This window comes from Vulpes lagopus, chromosome 7 (assembly GCF_018345385.1).
Source record: "Vulpes lagopus strain Blue_001 chromosome 7, ASM1834538v1, whole genome shotgun sequence".
NCBI lineage: Eukaryota > Metazoa > Chordata > Mammalia > Carnivora > Canidae > Vulpes > Vulpes lagopus.
Window position 1 is genome coordinate 26,197,552 of NC_054830.1, and position 22,781 is coordinate 26,220,332.

At 49.2% G+C, this 22,781-nt stretch overlaps 1 protein-coding gene across 3 annotated transcripts in view; it reads right to left on the bottom strand.

Moving 5' to 3' along the window:
* Positions 1 to 22,781, bottom strand: part of FAM3D (FAM3 metabolism regulating signaling molecule D) — a 36,998-nt gene that overhangs the window by 9,904 nt on the left and 4,313 nt on the right. Inside the window, exons 1-6 of one of the 3 annotated variants that reach the window (XM_041762241.1) lie at positions 17,465 to 17,870; positions 15,658 to 15,708; positions 13,785 to 13,892; positions 11,231 to 11,257; positions 7,834 to 7,951; positions 1,360 to 1,418 (exon numbers count right to left, since the gene is read on the bottom strand). In XM_041762241.1, coding sequence (XP_041618175.1) covers positions 1,360 to 1,418; positions 7,834 to 7,951; positions 11,231 to 11,257; positions 13,785 to 13,892; positions 15,658 to 15,670 — 325 coding nt within the window. In that variant the 5' untranslated portion in view covers positions 15,671 to 15,708; positions 17,465 to 17,870. Of the gene's footprint in view, positions 1 to 1,359; positions 1,419 to 7,833; positions 7,952 to 11,230; positions 11,258 to 13,784; positions 13,893 to 15,657; positions 15,709 to 17,464; positions 17,871 to 22,781 lie in introns of those variants that run through there. The other 2 variants (XM_041762242.1, XM_041762240.1) reach the window with 2 other exon arrangements.

Below are 22,781 nucleotides of genomic sequence, written 5' to 3' on the forward strand. Positions count from 1 at the left end.
CCTTTCCCCTGACTCAGCGGTTCTTGACAGAAGGGAGAGGGCTCCCCTGGAACAACAGGCCAGGCTTCCAGTCCTACCCTGGCCCTCCCTAGGTGTGTTCACGCAGCCATGCCATACACAAGCTTCACCTTTTCCTCCTGGAGTGACTGCTGTGCCCTTTCTCTACTTGCCCTAGTCTTTGTCCCGGGAAGTGGCTCTTAAATTCAGGGAAATGGCCTTTGTTCTCCATCTAAGAGCTGACAGCAGAGGGGAGGGTCTTGGCTAGGGCAGAGCACCTGCTCCCTACTCCGTCCCTATAAACCCATCCCCTCCTGAAATGTGTCCCTGTTTCAGGCTTGGCCTGCAGCTGTTCCCTGCTAGAGATGCAAGGTAGTGAGGCTGAGGGCCTCCCCCGACATCTCCCTGCCTCCAGCCTCCCTACTCCAAGCTGGAAGGAAGTTTCTGGAATGCAGGGCTGGGCCCTCATGCCCTGATAAAGCCTTTCTCAGGCTCCCTATTGTCCTTAGCTTCAAGCCCGTATTTCATAGCAGGATGGTACCCCTCACCCTGCCACCCCTGCCTGCTTCCCCAGCTGTACTGGTCACTCCTGCTTCTCTAGGGCAGCCAGAATGACCCTCTGTGGCCCCCAATGCCTCTTCCCACTCCCTTCTCTGCTCCCTCCACACTGTTGTCCCTGCCTCGAAGGAGCCTCTCCTACTTTCTTCCTGGCCAACCCCTCCTATCTTTCAGGCCTCGGCTTACCAGCACCTCTCTCTGGAAGCCTCCCCTGACTACTGACGCTCCCAGCTCTGTGTCCCAGGTCTCAGGGCTGTGCTTCCTTCTCCTTCATAGATGCTAACCACGTTGGATTGGTTGTCAACTTCCTGGACACCCTAGGGAGTATGAGACCGGGGCCTGTCCTTCTAGTTCATGGCTGACCCCCCAGTGCTCTGTACAGGGCCTGGCCCACAGTAGCTGCTGTTAATCTTTGTTGAGTGAATGAATGAAGGTGTGTGATCAGCTCAGGATCTTACGTTGTTGGTAGTTGTCCCCCATGGTTCCATGTGTGTTGGTTTAGGCTGTGTGACCTTGAAGACGGGGTCATGGTTCACAGGAGGAGCGTACCCTCTTGGGATAGTTGCACATGGCAGAGGCCTGATCAGGACTCTGATGGGTAGGACCAGGTCTCTTAGACCTTCTGTCTCCACAGGCTTCTCCTCCTGCACACTACAGGACGTCCCCAGGCACTTGATGGGGGCTGAGCCAGTGTTGGTTGAATAAATGTGTTACTACCTCCCCGTGCCACTGCCCCTCCCAGTACGAAGAGTATGTAGGGGCTTTCTGGGGTGGGGGGTGGCGGTATGTGGATCAGCAGCTCACCATTCACCAGGGCAATGTTCAGGCCTCTGCCCACGTTGTTTTTCACAGGACTCATGATCCTAAAGAAGAAGAAAAACAAAATACAACAGTTGGTCCCAAGTGTGGAACGAACACTCTGCTTTTGTGACTCTGTGGCTCTGAGAGGGCCCACATGGTGCTATGCAGAAGCATTAGGAAGCACACGGAATAATTTGGGCCATCTGTTTTCTCCTGGAAACGAGCGGTGGGCTGGATTCTCTGAAGAATACTCCTGGCATGTTTGGATGGGAACAATCTGCTCAGAAAAGAGGGAAGGTCCCTGCCTGGGGATCTGAGGTGTTAGAGGTGGGACCGGCCCACCTCCCCCAAGCAGTGAGGTCTGGCTGCCAGGAAGAAGGCTGAACCCAGAGCGTTGCTGCCACCCTGCAGAGTCTGGGATTGCTGTGTGGAGTCCAGCTGCCTGTGCAGCATCCACACGCCTGTCTTCCAGTGTTTCTTGGGAAAACTGTCCTTCTCTACTTTCAGACCAGGTAGTTCTTGGTATTGATCTCCGTCTTCCAGGCCTGGAAAAGTAGTAGAGCATCCTGTGTCCCTGACCACCATGATTGAGTCAGGTATGTATGGTCATGTAACCCAGGCCAGCCAATTAAACTCAGTCTTGGGACTTCTACAGGGATGATTTGGATGGGAAAGTTTTCTTCCCAGTGGGGTGCCACCCTGGGCTAATATATCAACCAGCTAGTGGTTTCCCTCCTTCACTGTTGAGAAAACTAAATCTAACAGGAGAACAAGGCTAGAGATGGTGTGAGAGGGATCCCTGATGATATGGTTTAAACCCCTGGATCCAGTTGGTCCTAAAGCCTGATATCTCTGGATTTTTTATATGTAAATCACTAAGTTTCTTCTTTTGCTTAAGTGAGTTGGAGTTAGGTTCAGAATCCCTACTAAACACCTGTCTCAAAAATAAAATAAAATAAAATAAAAAATAAAATAAAAAATAAAATAAAAAATAAAATATAAAATAAAATATAAAATAAAATATAAAATAAAATATAAAATAAAATATAAAATAAAATATAAAATAAAAAAATAAAACAAAACACCTCTCTCAAGAGAAAATCCTGAAAGCAGCTCAGGACAAGAGGTCCTTACTCTACAAGGGTAGAAACATAAGGCTGGCAGCAGACCTGTCCATAGACGCCTGGCAGGCCAAAAAGGACTGGCATGATATATTCATGGTGCTAAATGAGAAAAATATGCATCCAAGAATACTTTACTTAGAAGGCTGTCATTTAGAAGGAGAGATAAAGAGCTTTCAGGACAAACAGAAACTAAAAGAATTTGTGATTAGTAAACCACTCTACAGAAAATATTAAAGGAGATTTTTTTTTTTTTTAAAGGAGATTCTTTAAGCAAAGAGAGAGCCCCAAAGTAATGCAGACCAGAAAGGAACAGAGGCGATATACAGAAACAGTGATTTTAAAGGTAATACAATGGCACTAAATTCATATCTTTCAATAGTTACTCTGAATGTAAATAGGCCAAAAGACACAGGGCATTAGATTGTATAAAAAAAGACCTGTTGATGGTATCTAAGAGATTTATTTTAGACCCAAAGACACCCCCAGATTGAAAGTGAGGTGAGGGGTACCTGGGTGGCTCAGTGGTTGAGTGTCTGCCTTTGGCTCAGGTCATGATCCCAGAGTCCTGGGATTGAGTCCTGTATCAGGCTCCCTGCTGAGAGCCTTCCTCTCCCTCTGCCTGTGTCTCTGCCTCTAGGTCTCTCATGGATAAATAAATAAATAAAATCTTTTAAAAAAAGAAAGTGGGTGGTGGTGGTGGAGAACCATTTATCATGATAATGGACATCAAAAGAAAGCTGGGTTAGCAATCCTTATATCAGAAATTAGATTTTAGGGATCCCTGGGTGGCGCAGTGGTTTTGCGCCTGCCTTTGGCCCGGGCACGATCCTGGAGACCCGGGATCGAGTCCCACATCGGGCTCCCGGTGCATGGAGCCTGCTTCTCCCTCTGCCTGTGTCTCTGCCCCCCCCCCCTCTCTCTCTCTCTCTCTCTGTGTGACTATCATAAATAAATAAAAATTAAAAAAATAAATAAATCTTTAAAAAAAAAAGAAATTAGATTTTAAACCAAAGACTGTAATAAGAAATGGAGAAGGACACCGTATCACAATTGAAGGGTCTATCCAACAAGAGGATCTAACAATTGTAAAATATTTACGCCCCTAACATGGAAGCAGCCAATTATATAAATCAAGTAATAACAGAATTAAGGAAACATACTGATAATAATAATAGTAGGGGACTTTAACACCCCACTCACTGCAATGGACAGATAATCTCAGCAGAAGATCAACAAGGAAACAAGAGCTTTATTTTTATTTAATTTTGAAACAACCTACTAGCCCAACTTTTATTTTTTTGTATATATATATTTTTTGTATATTTTTTGTTGGAGTTCGATTTGCCAACATAGAGCATAACACCCAGTGCTCATCCCGTCAAGTGCCCCCCTCAGTGCCCATCACCAATCACCCCATCCCCCTGCCCACCTCCCCTTCCACTACCCCTTGTTCATTTCCCAGAGTTAGGAGTCTCTCATGCTCGAAACAAGGGCTTTAAATGACACACTGGATCAGATGGACTTCACAGACACATACAGAGCATTCCATCCTAAAGCAACAGAATATACATTCTTCTCGAGTACACGTGGAATGTTTTCCAGAATAGATCACATACTGGGTCACAAATCAGGGACCAGTTGAGACTGGTACCAAAAGATTGGTATCATTCCCTGCATATTTTTAGACTACAGTGCTTTAAAACTGGAACTCAATCACAAGAGGAAATTTGGACAGAACACAAATACATGGAAATTAAAGAGCAGCCTACTAAAGAAAAATTGGGCCAACCAGAAGTTAAAGAATTAAAAAAATTCATGGAAACAAATGAAAATGAAAACACAACTGTTCAAAACCTTGGGGATGCAGCAAAGGCAGTCCTAAGAGGGAAGTGTACAGCAATACAAGCCTTTCTCAAGAAACAAGAAAGTCTCAAGTACACAACCTAACCATACACCTAAAGGAGCTGGAGAAAGAACAACAAATAAAGCCTAAAGTAAGCAAAAGAGAATTAATAAAGATTAGAACAGAAATCAATGAAAGAAAAACCAAAAGTACAGTAGAACAGATCAACAAAACTGAGACCCGGTTCTTTGAAAGAATAAGATTGATAAACCCTGGCCAGACTTATAAAAAAGAAAATATAAAGAACCCAAATAAATACAATCATGAATGAAAGAGAGATCATGACCAACACAGAAGAAATACAAACAATTAAAGGATATATTATGAGCAACTCTATGCCAATGAATTAGGCAATCTGTAAGAAATGGATGCATTCCTAGAAACATATAAACTACCAAAACTGAAATAGGAAAAAAATAGAAAACCTGAACAGACACATAATGAGCAAAGAAATTGAATCAGTAATCAAAAACCTCCCTGCAACTAAGAGTCCAGGGCTGGATGGCTTCCCAGGGGAATTCTACCAACTATTTAAAGGAGAATTAAAAACTATTCTTCTGATGCTGTTTTAAAAAATAGAAATGGAAGGAAAACTTCCAAACTCTTTATATGAGGCCAGCATTACCCTGTTCCCCAAACCAGGCAAAGACTCCACTGAAAAGGAGAATTATAGACCAATATCCCTGATGAACATGGATGCAAAAATTCCCACCAAGATATTAACCAATAGGATCGAACAGTACATTAAAAGGATTAAATCACCATGACCAAGTGGGCTTTATTCCTGGGTTGCAAGGGTGGTTCAACATCTATAAATCAATCGATGTCATAGGTCACATTAATATGAGGACAAGAACCATATGATCCTCTCAATAGATTCAGAAAAAGCATTTGACAAAGTACAGCATCCTTTCTTGATTAAAACTCTCCACAGTGTAGGGATAGAGGGAACATATCTCAGTATCATAAAAGCCGTATGTGAAAAGCCCACAGTAAATAGCATTCTCAATGGGGGAAAAACTGAGAGCTTTCCCCCTAAGGTCAGGAACATAACAGGGATGTCCACTCTCACCACTGTTGTTCAATATGGTACTGGAAGTCCTAGCCTCAACAATCAGACAACAAAAAGAAATAAACGGCATCTGAACTGGCAAAGAAGTAATCAAACTCGTTCTTCGCAAACGGAAAACCCAAAAGACAATCCCAAAATTGCTAGAACTGATATAGGAATTCAGCAAAATGGCAGGATATAAAATCAAGGCTCAGAAATCAGTTGCATTTCTCTCCACTAGTAATAAGATGAAAGAAAAAAAAAAAATCAAGGAGTCGATCTCATTTACAATTACACCAAAAACCATAAGATACCTAGGAATAAACCTAACCAAAAAGGCAAAGGATCTGTACTCTGAAAACTATAGAGCACTCATGAAAGAAATTGAGGAAGATACAAAGAAATGGAAAAATATTCCATGCTCATGGATTGCAAGAACAAGTATTGTTAAAATGACCGTGTTATCCAAAGCAACCTATGCATTCAATACAATCCCTATTAAAATACCATCAATATTTTTTCAGAGCTGGAACAAATAATCCTAAAATTTGTATGGAATCAGAAAAGACCCCAAATAGCCAAAGGAATATTGAAAAAGACAACCAAAGCTAGTGACATCACAATTCTAGACTTCAAGTTATATTACAAAGCTGTAATCATCAAGACAGTATGATACTGGCACAAAAACAGACACAAAGATCAATAGAACAGAATAGACAAGCCAGAAATGGCTGCTCAGTCTATGATCAACTAATCTTCAACAAAGCAGGGAAGAATATCCAATGGAAAAAAGTCTCTACCACAAATGGTGTTGGGAAAATTGGACAGCCACATGCCGAAGAATAACACTGGATCATTTTCTTACACCACACACAAAGATAGACTCAAAATGGATGAAAGACCTAAACATAAGACAGGAGCCCATCAAATTCCTAGAGAAGAACACGGGCAGCAACCACTGTGACCTCGAATGCAGCAACTTCTTGCTAGACATGTCTCCAAAGGCAAGGAAAACAAAGGCAAAAGTGAACTGCTGAGACTTGATCAAGATAAAAAGCTTTTGCACAGCAAAGGAAACAGTTGATAAAACCAAAAGACAATCTACAGAAGATCTCTGCAAATGTCTCATCAGATTTTAGCATCCAAAACCTATAAAGAACTTAACACCCAAAGAACAAAAAAAATCCAGTCAAGAAATGGGTAGAAGACATGAACAGCCATTTCTCCAAAGAAGACATACAAATGGCCAACAGACACATGAAAAAATGCTGAACATCACTCGGCATCAGGGAAGTACAAATCAAAATCTCATTGATATACCACCTCACACCAGTCAGAATGGCTAAAATGAACAAGTCTGGAAACGACGGATGTTGGCGAGGATGCAAAGAAATCTCTAAATTCTACCTCTGAAACTAATACTACAGTATATGTTAGTTATTATTATTTTTTAAAGATTTACTTATTTATGATAGAGAGAGAGAGAGAGAGAGAGGCAGAGACACAGGCAGAGAGAGGGAGAAGCAGGCTCCATGCAGGGAGCCCGACGCGGGACTCGATCCCGGGACTCCAGGATCATGCCCTGGGCCAAAGGCAGGCGCCAAACCGCTGAGCCACCCAGGGATCCCCCAGTATATGCTAATTAAATTGAATTTAAAGAAAGAAATAAAAATAAATAAACAAAACACCTGTCTCTGGCTTCTTTTGTAGGATGAACTTACTGCCCCAGGGCCTTTACTACCTGGTTTGGATAATGGTGCTTTCTCTTGCACCTCACCTGGGTGGAGGCCCTGGCACCTGCTGCATCTGAACTTTGACGCCTGGATCTTGATTTAGAACTGTCCCCAAAGGCATTCCTCCTTATAGGAAGCCCAGCAGCCTGGCTGTCCGACAGACCGGAGCTGAAATCCTGACTCTCCATCAGTCAGCTGGGTAATGCTGAGCCTCAATTTCCTCATCTTTACAGAGGGGATCATTGCGGCCCCACCTCTGGGAGGGCTGAGGGAATGAATGAGAGGAAGTTTCTAGAGCATTTAGCAGGAGCTGTGAGATGCAGAAGCTCTTGGGATTATTGTTATCTGTGGGAATCTCTGGGTGGCTCAGCGGTTGACCGTCTGCCTTTGCCTCAGGGCGTGATCCTGGAGACCCAGGATCGAGTCCCACATCGGGCTCCCTGCGTGGAGCCTGCTTCTCCCTCTGCCTGTGTCTCTGCCTCTCTCTGTCTCATGAATAAATTAGTAAAATCTTAAAAAAAAAAAAAAGGATTATTGTTATCTGTGATTCATCCCTCCAGAGTAAAAGGAAGCAAGTGGAGGTGTGGGCTGGTTCCAGGGCCCGCCCTTGCAGCCTCTGACTCTGCCAATGAACCGAGGAGAAGAAAGGAGACGCAGGAAACTTACACTAGATCTTCGAAGCACACGGTGGGGCCCACCACGTTAGCGGCTCCGCTGCTGATTTTAAAGGCGAAGAAGTTGTTAGGGCAGGGCTTGCTGAGGCCGCACTTGGTCTTCACGACCCCTGTGGGGGGGACAGGCAACCTCAGGGGCGCAGCTGGGGAAGAGGCCCCGGAGGAGGGAGGGAGGGAAGGGGGGGCGAGCGGCACAGAGGCCTCGTCCAGGGCGCCTGGGCCCACCGCGGGGTCCAGGGACCTGCCCTCTGAGCTCGCAGGGTGCCTCGGGCCATCCCCCCAGAGACGCAGCCGAGGGCGTCTTTTCAGGGTTTCCTGATGCCTCTAGCCCCAGCTCAGGGCCTGGCTCTCTGTGCCTCTGATTAAGACCCGTGTCCTCTCCACGTGGTTCTTGCTGGGCAAAGTGGGGAGGCCTGTGAAAGGTGGGAGAGGTATATAGGATCCCCCCGCCACGTCCCCAGCTGCTCAGCTACTCAGCCCTCAACGGATGCTGAGCTGGGATATCCGTCACCTGTGCTTTCAGCCTGGCAGGTTCTAATTTACATTAATGCCTTTTTTTTTTTTCTTACCACCTGACAGTTTGGAAAATACCGGTCGGGAGAATTGGGTAAACATGGACTTAGGACTTGAGAAAGTTCACCTGCAAAGGGGAAGCGGGGCCGGCAGCCTCTCTCCTCCACCCCGAGCCACGCACATGGCTGAGCTACTGCAGTGCGTTTCTGGGAGCAAACCCACAGGCTGCCTACGGGGCACTGGCACAAGCCCAGGGCTTGCTGTGTGCTAGGCACTGTGGCAAGCACTTTGCATTTATTATCTTATTAAATCGTGCCGGTAACTGCTGTGCCTGGCACATAGTGGGCACTCAGTAAATATTCACTGATGAACACATGGAGCATTGGGCAGGGATGAGCTCCAACCTGGGAGAAACAACGTGGTCAGGGTGATTAGGATCTTCAGGGTCCTTGCCAGCCTCTAGGGAGTCTTTCTGTGCATCAGGGAAAAGTGCCCTGAGGGAGGTGGGGAGACAACCCACTGGAGCAACATTTGGCAAGCCCACGGCACCTCTGAGTAGGTAAAGGTGCTCCTTCCTAGGAGTGGACGCCGCTCACATCAGGGTACCCTTGCCAACTGGGCAGCCCTGGAGGTCTGAGTGGAATGCTTATCCTAGGCACTCTGCCCCTGTGTCTCCCCGAGTTTCAATACACCCACCTGACGGGTATAACCAGAGCTCAGACCAGGACATTGTCACTGGAGCGAGGGCCAGGAGCAGAGACACCCACAAGGGGCTGTTGAGGAGAGAGTGGATGTCTAGGCCTGTGGCTCAGGACAGAGAGGGCTGGAGACATGGACTCGACTCCCCTTCCCTACCTTCTGGAGAGGACATTTCTCAGGAGGCCCAGCACCTGCCCGAAGACCAGGCTGAGGATGAGGCTGAGGAAGGGTCCTCCTCTCCTGTGAGCCTTGGGCCCTAACCTCTGGTCCCCTGACCCCTCACAGGGAGGCCAGTTTGCTCTTGAGACCAGAGGTTCCCACCTATGCTGGAAGGATTGCTGTGGCCCTGACACTACCCTAGAGTTTGCCCAGAGCCTAATCAACTGCAGCTAAGTCTGATAAACCTGGTGTCAACAGACTGGCTTAAGCAGGCTTTTCCAGAATTGATTTTCTGACCATCCAGCCTTCACGGTTGAGCTACTGGATGAAGGGGATGATGTCCAGGGGTCTCAGCCACTAAGAGGCAGGGGAGTTGCTCTCTGAGCTCGGGCTTGGGGGTTGCCCCCACCAGCTGCCTCAAACCCTGAGGCCCAAGCCTCCTGGAAACTCCTAGTGCTGCTGCTGAGGGTGTGAAGCCGAGGACTGGAGGGGGAGCAGTCAGGAAATATGGGCTGCTCTTCAGTGATCTGCGGTGTGCCGTGCCAGAAATCTCTCTCCCTTTACCTTTGCCAGCTGTAAAATGAGGGAGTTGGTTTAGATTAAAGATGTCAAACAGCTTGTCTCTGAACTGTCAGCACATCTGCTATTAGAGGCTTAATGATAAAGCCGTAGGGGTTACCTCTGGGCCTGGAGGGAAAGTGCTGGGATTGGCTGGCCATGTCCACCAGGGGAGCAGCCAAGGCAGGTGGTGGCACAGGGGCCTGGATTTGCCATCCCCCAGCAGGTGACATCAGAGTGTTTATTTGGTACCAAGATGCTGTGACACTCTGCGTCTACTTCAGAATACAACTCAGGAGCCTTCAGGTCAATGGAGTTGAGGGTGTGGGGCCAATGTTTGGTGTTGATGCATATGGCCTTTGCTCTCTGTAATCCCTCAGTGCACTGGGGCTCCCATGCCCCGCTCAAAATTCTTTTCCTGGAACCACCATGTCCCCCTCAGTCACTATGCTGGGGTGGGAGAAGGGGGGACTTGGAGATGTTGCCTCTTGCAAGGAGGTGTTGAGAGGGTGGGCTCTGGGCTCGACTGGAGGTTAACCCCTGTTCCACCATGTACAGTGGTGCTGCCTTGGCCAAGAGATTTCACTTCTCTGAGCTTCAGTTTGCTCATCTGTAAAATGGGGATAATTCTGGCATCCACACAAGGTTGTGGTGAGGATTGCATGAGATGCCTGTAAAGCTCTGAACACAGTGTCTGGCACATAGTAGGTCCTTAATTATTCTACTGTTACAGTCATCATAACAGTCCCTCCCTCCCACCGTCTCCAGACTTTGGGTGCTGGGGTCTTTGCTGAAGCCCTGCTCAGATGGCTGCAGTGTCCGGCATTCCCACTTCTCCATGAATGAGTCTCCAGCCACCATCTCCCCTGCACCCCCACCCATTCCTGCCTCTAGACCTTTGCCAGTCCCTCCCAGATGCCTTCTCTGATCTCATCCCATTGGAAGGGGTAGCCCTCTGAGTCTGAACACTATGCCCCATCTCTCTTGGCACATCTGGCACTTCTACCCCAACAATCAGCACCCCCTTCTGTATTCCTCTGGGGGCACACCTAGTGCCCCACATGGCTCCTGGGACTTTGGCACAGGTACTGTGAACCAAGCCTGGGGTCACTGCATGATGATCATAAGCACAGCGCCCATCTTCAGGGCTCAGACTCAGTGGGGGTCAGAGTGGGGAGGCGGCTGTGCAGGGCCAGGTGCTGTGACTAGGGAGGCAATCCAGACTGCAGAGTGGGGGTGCTGCGGAATGGACAGTTGAACCATCTGTATCAGTCTGAATGGCTGAGAGGAGGCCACTACTGCTACAGGGCCCAGGGGCTTCAGAAGGCCCCGTTGGGCCATGGGAGGGGAGAGTGGGGCGGATTCTGGACACCAGGATTTTTCTAGGGCCTGCAGGGCCAGGAGGAGCAGCCCTGGGAAATCTCACCCTGAGGCAAAGACGGGGCTGGGGTGATACTCACGGATCTTCTTGGCACCGCTGAAACCTGCTGGAGAGAGGACAGACTCTGGTTAGAGGGAAAGTGCTTTGGGCCCCCCTGCTGGGGGCTGGAGCCTGGGGCGTGGCATTGGCCTGGCCAAGCATTCTCCTCCTGTGGGGGTCGCTGCAGTGAGCTCTAAAGGTCCCACCCTGTCAGGGAGCCCTCCCTCACTTGCTGCTGCCACCCCTTCACACACACACACACACACACACACACACAGCACTTTCTACTCTAACAGAGCATGTTATTAAATGCATAAAATAAAATAGATTAGAATGGAAACCAACTATATATCAATATAATAATAAAATATTAAAACATAAATTTGTGCTACAGTAATATATGTTTCTATATTAATGCATTAAATAACAAGGTGGGGGGTATGTGCAGCCAGGCTAGGAACCTCTGAAGAAAATGAATATTACCCCTTTCAGTGGCTGAACATTCATGGCTTTTGATGGCCACTTTCCCACTTTCCCACTTTCCCATGTCCTGTCACCGTAAGCATTTCTCAAGACTCTGGATCATCACTTTCATTTTTGTTTATTCTGTAATTAAGTCTGTTTGTCTCCCCGACTCAGACCATGAGCAGGGACCACATGTTTCTCATTTTGGGGTCCCTGGGACCTAACACAGAAAAGTGGCTCCATGACTATTGGTTGGAGGTGTTGATTCATCAAACTTCAGATAGCTGAGTTCTGGGATGTACTTTCAAACTCTTCTCTTTCTCATTTCAGGCTGGGGCTTTCTCTTCTAGAGGTTACCACTGAGCTCCACTTCCCTGAGCCTCCTACACTGACATGGGCCCAGTTCTTCCCAGGCTGTCAGCGCAGCCAAGTCCATCTCTATAAAATTAGTGCCCTGGGGCTGGGGTCATGGTGGCTACCATGCATCTATATAATTCATCCTGACGTGGCTGTGAGCCATACTTGACAAGAATGACAAGGATGAGGTGAGGGATCTCAGAGACCCCTCTGTGGGGTGACTGGCTTCCTGCTGCTGTGAAGCTGTGAGCCAGCCTGGGCCACTGGGGGTTACTTAGTTTGACTATGTCAGTGATGGTCATTCTCTGATCCAAGGAGGACAAATGAAGAAGCATAAGTCCCTTCCCTTTCTTTCCTTCCTTTGAAAGGATTTAGAACTGGGAGACTTGGGTTCCCATGCCTGCTGACATCTAAAAGGGAAATTTGGGCAACTTTCTTCATCCCTCTGAAGCTCCCTGAGCTTCTCTTTTTTTAGCCTACACATAAAACCACACCCTAAGGTCACATATGAGTCCATTCCACAACCACACCATGGGGCCATTTGTGCAGATTATATGAGATTATTCATGTAAGTAACTGGTATCTATTACTCAACCATCATCCACTCATATATTATTCATTTACCCATCTATTACCCACCCATCCATCCATCTACCCATCCGTCTATCCACCTATTCATCATTCATCCATCGTCCACTCATCCATCTACCCATCCATCCATCTATGCATCCATCCATCCACTCATCATTCATCCTTCATCTACCCATCCACCAATCCATCATCCACTCATCTATCCATCTACCACCCATCCATCATTCATCCATCACCCACCCCTCCACACATCCATCCATCCATCTACATGTCCATCCATCCATTCATCATTCATCCACCATTCACCCATCTGTCAGCCACTCATCCATACATCTACCCATCCATCCATTCATCACTCACTCATCCATCCATCCATCCATCCATCCATCATCCACCAATCCACCCATCCATCCATCATCCATCTATCCACCCACCTATACATCCATCCATCCATTCATTTACCCACCCATCATCCATCCATCCATTTTTCTTTAATTCATCAATTTTTTACTGAGCACCTGCTCTGCACCAGGTGCTAGAGAAATGGATGTACACAAGATAAAATCTTTGCCTTCAAGAAGCTTACATTCTAGGAGATGGTGATCAGCAACAACTAAGTGGACAAATAAACATCCTGATGACAGATGACAGTGAAGCTCTGAAGGAAATAGGCTAACATGAGGGTCTCAAGTAGGAGGAGGGGGCATGGCTGCAGCTGGGGTTGTTGAGGAAGGCCTCTCTGAGGAGGTCACATTTGAGCAGAGACCTGAAGTTGGAGAAGAACTGGCTACAGGGACATCTGTGTAAAGAGTGTTTCAGGAAGAGGTAATAGCAGCTTCAGTTGGATGCCCCTCAATGCTGAGTTTTGTTTCTCTTGGCCCCCTTCTTTCCCTCCTCCCTTTCTTCCTTCTTTTTTTCCTCCCTCCGTCCTTCTTTTTTTTGGAATCACATTTCCAAAATGGCCCTTGATACAGGCACATGTTTTGGCTAGGGCCTTGGAACACTTCTCTGTTCCCCATGGGCTCCAGCCTTCCTGGCAGCCTCCACCCCCATGTCCCAAAGGCAGCCCACACCCTACCATGTCTGGCCATCTCATGGGTCACCCACAGATGGAGGGAGGAATATATCCTTGGCTCCATCCTGGTCTACAGTCCCTGCCCTCAGCAGTGAGCCCCACTTACCCAGCCAGCGGGGCAGACGGATAGTTTTCATGTCTAAGCTGACATAGCTGCGAATAAAGATCCATGTGGTGACCAGGGCAAAGATGAGGGCCAGGAGGCGAAGCACACCTGAAGAGCAAGGAGATAAAGCCGTGAAGCCATGTCACAAGGCCACATAGCAAGGCTATTTGTTTGTCCTTACCAAATCCCCACAATAAGATCATGTCATGAGATTCCACCAGGAGACCCCATATTGTAGCCCCAGACTAAGGCCCACACCTTGGACCAATTCAGGGGACCACTGTACACCATGTGTGAATCCATGCAATGATCAAATGGTGAGATCATGCTGCAAGATTACATGGCAACGTTTCCCAAAGTGGGTCTACTGGGACAGAAAGTTAGAAATGTTCTTTCCCGGGCTCAACTTAGCCATCCAGAGACAGACTCTTTAGGGGTAAGGCCTGGGAATCTGCACTTTTATCCAGCACCCTGATGGGGGGCCTGAGAGGTGTGGCAGGAAAGCAAGAGGCAGGCTCTGCTGTAGACAGTCCTAGGGGGTGAGCCCCACTATTGGAGTCTAGAAGGCTGCGGCCAGTGCTCTGGGCAGCCAGCGCTGCTGTGTGACCTTGGGCAAAATCTCAGTCTCTCTGGGCAGGGATGTCTCAGTCACAGAGTAGACATGATTCAACATCCTCGCTTCTAGCCCACAGCTTGTTGGGAGGGATGTGATAGTCGTCACTAGTGGGCAGCCTCCAGGGTGGCTTGGGGCTGGGGCTGTAACCACACAGTCCTGTCCACAGGAACACTCGCTGGCCTTGCTCATGTGGCTTCCCTGGCCTCCCAGCATGACTATTTCTGCATCTGTGGGGAGCACCCCCCCCCCTCCACACACACAGGACAGATCCTCAGAGCTCCCTGTCTCACTCCCTTTCCTCGAAGGCCAGAGGGGGATTCACTACACCTCCCAGCTCAGGGATGCTTGTGGCCCAGCAGCCATCAGAACACATTCTCTAGCTCTGCTCCTGACCTCCATGTGGCCCTGAATTCAGCTCTGACGTCTTGTGTTGGTCTCTGACTACTGGGAGTGGAGAAGGCCCCCTGGATCCTGTGGTGGCAGGGCTCAGGTCTGTGGGGGTCCCTCATCTTCTGGGACACAGTGTGGCTGTTGGCACCCAGAGTTCGCATTATACAGCCATTTTGTTCGAGGCACCAGGTGAACATCTTTCACATACAGCATCTCAGTCCATCCTCACAGTAAACGTCTGTGTTGGATGCTGCTGATTATTACCAGTTTGTAGATGAGGAAACAGGCTCAGGGAGGTCGTCACTTGGTGGTAAGTGACACAGGCACCCAGGAAAGTGTGCTAACTCTGAAACTTGTGCTCCTAACTTCCTCACAGCTATTTGGAAATGTAAGTGAATTATGTCCATTTCTTCCCGGGTGCCTCAGTTTCCCTTTCTGTACAAACAGGGTACAGCATGAGAGCCTGGATGAGAAGGCAAAGGCACCCTGCTCCTTGTGCCCAGCTCTGTGGCATGAGGATCCTGGAATAGCCCTCCTTGAGACAAATATTTTGTTCCTCACTTCCTTCCAGCGTCAGGTTTTTCCAAAACAGGGTCAGTCCCTGTGAGCCCAGCCAGGTGGGGCCATGATGCCAAATCTTCTCCAGCCCTTCAGCCGTGGGGCAGCAAATTGTCTTTCTCCCCCCTCTTGCAGGCTCTCCCTGGACGGGTTTCCTCCTGGAGTTATTCTGGTCTGATGATTTGAGAGCACATAGAGCCGAACAACCTCTGAGTCCTGGGACTGGCTGCATTGCAGATAGAAAAATGATTCCTAAACCAACATCAGACCTCATCTTTGAGACCTTGAATCCTCAGAATCTGGTCCTACCTGACACTCTCATCTTGTCCAGGTGAGGAGCAGCTTGGGGTCAGTGTTAGCCTGTGGAGAGAAAGAAATCAAATTGGAAACTTGGCACCTGGGGTCTACAAATGAGTGAGACTGACGATTAGGGATGGGTCCTCTCACTGGGGAGATCACAGACCTGTCAGTTCGGTTCCTCACCATCTGCCAGCTGTTCACTCTCTGCCTCCACCTCTCCCTCACTTTTGTCTCTAGAATTTTATATTCACTTCAACATGTCTTTTTTGAATGCAGAGGTTGGCAGGTAGAGGAAGATGTAGTTTTCCAGCCACTGTCCCTGGAATTGATCTATTGGCTCATCCATCCATCCATCTCCATCCATCCTACCATCCATCCATCCATTCTTCCATCCTTCCATCCTTCTACCCTTCATCTTTCCATCCCTCCAGCCAGCTGAGAGACATTGAGCTAGGTAGCTCTAGTAAAACCACCAGGAAACAGAAGCTCAAGTGATTTCTGCTGAAGTGCCAACATGAAGACTAATGAGAAAGCTCACATTACAGATTAGTTTGTACCAGGTGCTAGATATGCAATTATCTCCTTTCATCGTCACACTCCCCCATTTTAGGGGTAGGTAAGCCAAGTCTCACCACGGTTAAGTCCAGGGCTATTCAGCTTGTAAGGATCAAAGTCAGAATTTGGATGCCGGTCTCCACTGTCCAATCCCCACAGGCTGCCACTGCCAGTGCCTTTTGTCTTAGAGGAGAGTTGAAATTGGAGTTTCCTCCCTTCTTGAACCCTGGGCAGGGGTAGGGTTACCCTCGGCCCCACCTGTCCCCTATGCCACCCCCAGGTACTGGGCAGTTACCAGCGATTTGACAACTTCACCCCCCAGTAGGTCTCTAGAAACCTAGGGGAGGGGAGGGCAGGGCTGGTGGTAATTGTTCCAAGTCTCTGAACCCCTGCAGCCAGCTGGAAGGGCTCTGACTGCAGGGACTTGCTCCCACTACTCTTCCTGCCCCCCACCCCACCTCAGAATCTTCTTTATCCTAAGAATCCATTTCAACAGACATGGTCTCCACAGTCCAACCGCCAAGGACCCAGATAAGAGACAGGAGGCTTAATGGCTGCCTTAGAAGCAGTTGGGGCTGGATCAGCCCTTGATATCTAAACAATAGCAAGTATAAATTTACATTTCCTTTTGATAAGTATGAAAATGTTCCCACCCACTCTGGCCTGATTCTTTAGGTCCTTCCAGGTGAGAAAGGTGAGCTGGTGCCTGACACCTGTACCCCTCCCCTTCCCTGCAGAGATTTTGTAGAACTTAACTTCCTGAAATTCAAATTATCATTCATCCACCCCCCCCCCTGCCCTTTTTCAGATACAAGAGTATATTATGCTTTTGAATGTTCATGGGATCTGACCTACAGTCCGGGAGCCCAGGCCCCTGCATGATGTTGGAAGGAGGAACCGTGGATCCCCACGTGTGGAGGACCGGACCTGGACCCGAGCTGGGGGGCCAGACCAGATGGAAGGATGGGAACAGGGTCAGGTAGCTGACGAGGCACAGATGAAGGGACACATGCTCTCTTCACAGAGAGCCTGCCAGAGACAGAACTCGGAGAGACAAAGGACAAAGGGGAGAGGGGTCGGCAGAGATCCAGAGAGGGACACAAAGAGAAAAACGGGACAGGGACAGAGGACGAAAACAGATAAAGGGGCAGAGGTAAAGAGCAAATCCTCAGGACAGGCATCCACGGAGACCCAGAGGGAGACGACCGTGCCATTCAGAGAGACGAGAGAGCAGGACAGAGATAGAGGCGGGGGCACGTACCTGGGCAGGGGGCTAGCTTCTCGCTGTCCTGCCCATGCCAAGCAGGGATTCTTTCCGGCTTCAGGACAGGGGGCTGGGGAGGGGCATGGGCCGTGAGGCCTCTTCCAGCCTGATGTCCCTCCTGGCTGAGTCCCCGACTGTCCGCTCAGCACCTGCAGGGCCCTCCAGGCTCCTGAGTCCCCAGCTGGCTCAACCTGGCAGCCTGGGTGCTCTGGAGGCTCCAGCTCCAGGGTCCTTGGGCTCCAGGACTGGTCTGCTAGGGGTGGGGAGGGAGGGAGAAAGGCGCCTGGTACACAGGGCGGGGCAGGAATTCCCTCCAGAGCCACCCAAACCCAAAAGTTTCTTTCTTATTTGTTCCTTCGAGAATGTCTGTCGCAACCTGTTATTCAGGTTATGGAGCTGTGGGCCAAAGGCACAGGAAGAAAGGTCCCACTGCCTTGCACGCTGGCTCCACCCACCCAGGTACACGTATGGTGGCCCCAGGGCAGTATGTGGTCACAAGGCTGGAGGGGCAGGAGGGTGGAGGGTGGGAAGGAGGGGATGGAGTGGAGGGGTGGGCAGGGGGAAGGCGGAGCCCATTGTCCACCCTCACTGTCTTGAGCCTCTGCCTTTGTCCTGCCTGTCTTTTTGGACCACCCTTTGGATTTCTGGCTGTGGGTCTGGCCGGGTGCATAAGTCCCAGACATGCTTTTCTTTCCCGTGGCAGGCCTTGTCTCCTGCAGGCCCTGTACAGTGCTGAGCACAGAGGGGGTGCTCGATGAATATTTGGGGACTGAATGAACTGGGTTCTTGCTTAGTCCTGAGGGGTTAAGATAATGAAACCACTGTGTAGAGAGGGAAGCGGAAGTTCAGAGAGGGCAAGTGACTTGTCTAAGGCCACACAGCCACTTGCGGGTTTCATTTCTGAAGGATTCTCTGAACACTCAGGGAAGGCAGGCTGTGCGTGAGGCAGGGGGTAGGGCTATGACAAGGCATGCTCTGGAACATCCCTGAGCCTTTCTGCTGCTAGTCCCTCTCTGTCTTCTGTCCCTCTTTCTGCCTGGAACACTCCTACTTATACTTCAGGTCTTAGTATAGAAGTCACTTCCTCTGGGAGGCCTTTCCTGGCCCTTCAAATCATGGTTAAATGTCCTCCTGTGGTCCTGGATGAGGGGACACCCATCATGGCACCCAGTCTTGTCAAGAGGAGTTGGCCTGTCAGAGCACAGTGATTTCCTTGCGGTTGGTTCAGAATGACCCAATCAAGGCCAGTTGGAGATTTTCCTGGGACAGATTTTGGAAACTGAGGAGAGAGAAGCTATTTTGTCCCTGATGGCTCTAAGCTGGGCATCTGTGAGTCTGGGGTTGCTGGAGCCCCTTTCTCAGCTACTCTAACACATCACCCCCTGCTGTGGGCAAGTCCTGCCAGAAGATGCAAATACAGGGCTGAACCTGGGGCTGTGCTTGGGGCCTTGGTCTTGAGAGAATCAGGGAGGAAAAAGCCTGTGATATCAGGAAAGAGGATGGACTTTGGGTCCGTCAGACAGACCTGGGTTAGTCACTCAGTACCTGTGTGTTTTGGGGCACACCTCTCTGGGCCCTGGCTTCCTCTTACGTAAATGAGGGTGATGCCACCTACCTGTCGTGAAAGAGGTGTCAGGAGGGAGGCAGCCTGTCTACGAGGGCTTTGCTGGCCTGATAATATGCACCCCACCTCTCCTCCCTGTTGGCATGCCCCACTCATCCTGCTGCTTCCTGTTAGCACACTCCTTGGCACGATTCCTATCCGGATGTTTGCTCTTCTTACAGAACCAAAATGCCATCACAGCCTGCTTGTTCGTGACTTTTCTTAATGGTCCTATAGGAGCTGGGACGTTGGTTTCTTCCTGTTTCCTGGAGTCCTCTATACTCCCATGCCTTTGGACTCAACTATGACTTGTCCCAGAACCAAGACAGCTGGAGAGAGGATTACTCCCTGTCCAGGCGAGGAAGGTATAGGAAAGCTTCTTGGTGGAACAGGTATTTCTCCTGCTAAAGTCTGGTCTCTGGTCCCTAAAGCCCTAGGGGATAAAGGCCAAAGTATTTCACGTGGCTTACAAGGCCTTGCATGATTTAAACCCTCGCCAGGATTGACCTTGCCAACCTCATCATCTGCGGTCCCCACTTCACTTTCTGCCCTAGATGCTCAGAGTTGCCCTGAATGAGGCTCTCTCCCTCACCAGCTTCACACATGCTGTTCCCTATGTGGACTGCCCTTCCCTGACTCATCCATGTGGGCAACTCTTCCTTGGCCTCAGGTCCTTACTCAAGTAGCCCTTTGTTGTTGAAAAGATAGAACTCAGAAGGTGTTTCCTAGCTCATCTTAAGGAACCAGGCTCAGCCAACACTCAGTTCTGAATTAGCCCTAAGCCACAGGTAAAATGGAAAGAGCTCCATGAGCATGCTCTGCATTTTCCGATATGGGCATTAGCCACAGGTTCAACTTTGTTCTCTGTGTATCAGGTCGTTTCTAAGGAGGCATAAACTTGAAGCCTGAAATGGAGCTTGGAGAAATCAGGTTGCAATGAACAACAACTGTAGCTTTATGGCTGCACTCCTATTAGCTTTAGCCCTTCAGTTTTCCAGGCACCTGCTGGCAATCAGGTTTCCTATTCTCTGCCCAGAACCATACCTCAAATTACTGCCCAAGTCCTAGAGCTTTAGCTCATAATAAAAATAATAAATTATCAATAAAATAAGAAAACTAGCTACCATTTATTGAGTGCTTACCATGCGGCTGGAATTAGGCTGAGAATTTTACATGTATATCTTGCCAAATCCCCATGGCAACCCCGTGAGTTGGATATTACTGTCTCTTCTTCTTCCAGGAGGAAGCTGAAGCCTGGAGGGGGTGAGTCTCACAGCTGTGGTAGCAGAGCCGAGAGTCACACCTCAGCTGCAGACAGAAGACGCATGACAACCGTGGCAGCTGGTGGGCCTGAGGCTGACCCACGCTCACCAGATTCCAACAGGGAAGGGCCTAGGTCCAAGCGAGTTCTGTGTGCCTAGAAGTAAGGCTGGACTCTTGAAAAACTAGGAACAAAAGGATAATCCTTCACCAAGGAAGGGTCCTATCCCCAGGCCACTGAGGGCTCACATTTTCCTTCATTCGAGCATTGAGCTTTGGGGCAGGGATGTGCAGCCACTCTGTGACCCCCATCCATGGCCGACCTCAGGAAGTCAGCACAGTGCTTCTCCTGGCCAAGAACAGAAGAGGGCTCAGACTCTCTCCCACCAGTCTCTTGGGGCTGGCCCATGAGATCTGTCATCCTTAGAGTGGGGCCTTCTCTGTGTGGGGCAAGGGGCTGGGTGGACTTGGAGCTGGGGCCTCTTCATAGCATTAGCTTTTTTGGGACCAGAGGAAACATGGCAGAGGAAAGAGCATGTGCAGAGGCTCAGAGGAGAGGCAGAATGGGAAACTCTGAAGGTAGAGACCAAAGTGAAGGGGGGAAGGGGACTGTTCATTAGGGTCGTAAGGACTGGGTTAACATAATGACTGTGGGCTTTGTTGTGAGGTGATGGGGGAGCCACAGGGAGAATTAAGCAGGGCCAGTGATAAAACTTCAGCTCAGTGTGGAGACGGTGGTACCTCCTCCAAGAAGCCTTCCCCGGCCTTTGGCTCCTCCATTACGGAATCCTTCCATTAAGGCACCTTGTCATGCCTCATGCTTAGCCTAATGTGGGGGCCTGAGAGCCTTCTTCATGCACGGCCCGGACGCTAGCACCACATAGTACATAGTAGGTGTGCAGAAACCATACAGGTTTCTTCCTTTTTGGGAAAGAAACTAAGGGAGAAAAGGCCCCAGACACACCATGGATGCTCCTTCTATCCGAGGGGTGTCTTCCCTCACCCCCCTGCACCCCACGGTCTTCTCCAAAGTGAACTCCCTCCAAAGAGGACAGGCTCAGACTCTAGCCTCTTCTGGCTAAATGCAAGCTCAGGCCATTTTCCTCGTCAGCCCTGGAAGTCCTGCGGACTTAAAGACATCTCCACAGGCGGCATGGGGGAGGAGGGGGGCATTTACTCTTCCATGGGCTTCTTTCTGGCCCCCCCACCCCGTGCAGGTGGGATGTCCGGCGCAGGAGGCAGAAGCTGCAGAGGGGCCACAGGGTGTGGGGACACTCTGTGCACCAGGGACACTAAGGCAGAGGGACACAACAGAACGGAAAAGCAGCAGAAACACTAGGAGACAGTGACAGACATACTGACGGATGCACACGTGCGCTGGCATGTGACCCCGCTTATGTGCATGCATGTGCATGCGCACACGCACATGGGAGTCAGGTACTGAGTGGGACCAGGGGACATGTGTGACCCTGCCCAGACCCAGTTGTCACCTGCCTTGAGCTTCCAGTCGACCCTCAAGGCCATCCTGCATCCTGACCACAAGGCCCAGGCCCAGAATCAGAAGAACCAGGGGCTGCCTTTCATTCTCTAAACGGTCCTTCTGGTCAACCCCTGGTATTTAGGGGCAATTAACTGATCATGTCACCAGTACAGAGGGACAGAAACTGCAAATGAATCTGTAAACAATAAGGCTGGTGGCCCGAACAATTTGTTTCAGTGACATTTATTTTAGAAGGAAAAAAAGCCCGTGATTCCCATTTTGCCCTGTTTTGATTTTATTTATTGGTTTGTATGGCTTTCTCCAGCCCTGGCCAATTGTAGAATTACTGGGCCATGCAGAGCCACCCAACAGGAGATTCAAGAAGTTGTGAGAGGCACAGGATTCTGAGGCTTTTTACTCTTCAAGTGCCTGGGATGTTTCCCAGAACAAGACAAAAAAAACAAAAAAAACAAAAAAAACAAAAAAACAAAACACATGTACCAGCTGCTGCCTTGAAGCTTCCTTATTTTAATTAATTTAATCATCAGCAGCTTAATGAAGAGTTTGGGGAAACTAAGGCACAGAGTGAGAGGTCATAGCTGGTGAAAGGCAGAGGAAGAAAAGGATACCAGAGAGGAGCCCAGGAGACTGCACTCTTAACCACGGTGTCCAACTCCTCTAGACTAGGGCTGGGCAGTTTTCTGAAAAGGACCAGAAGAAATATTTTGGGTTTTCTGGGCTGTATGTTCTCAGTCACAGCTACTCAGCTCTGCCATCATAGTGGGAAAGGAGCAGAAGTAGGAGTATGTAAATGAATGAATGTGGCTGCATTCTAATAAAACTTATTTATAAAAACGGGTGCTGCTGAATTTGGCCATGGGCCTTAGTTTGTCCAACCTGATTTGGGTGTTGCCCCTCTTAGTCCAAAGTGGGCATGAGGTTGGGTGCTCCCTTTCCTGAGCTTCAGCCTG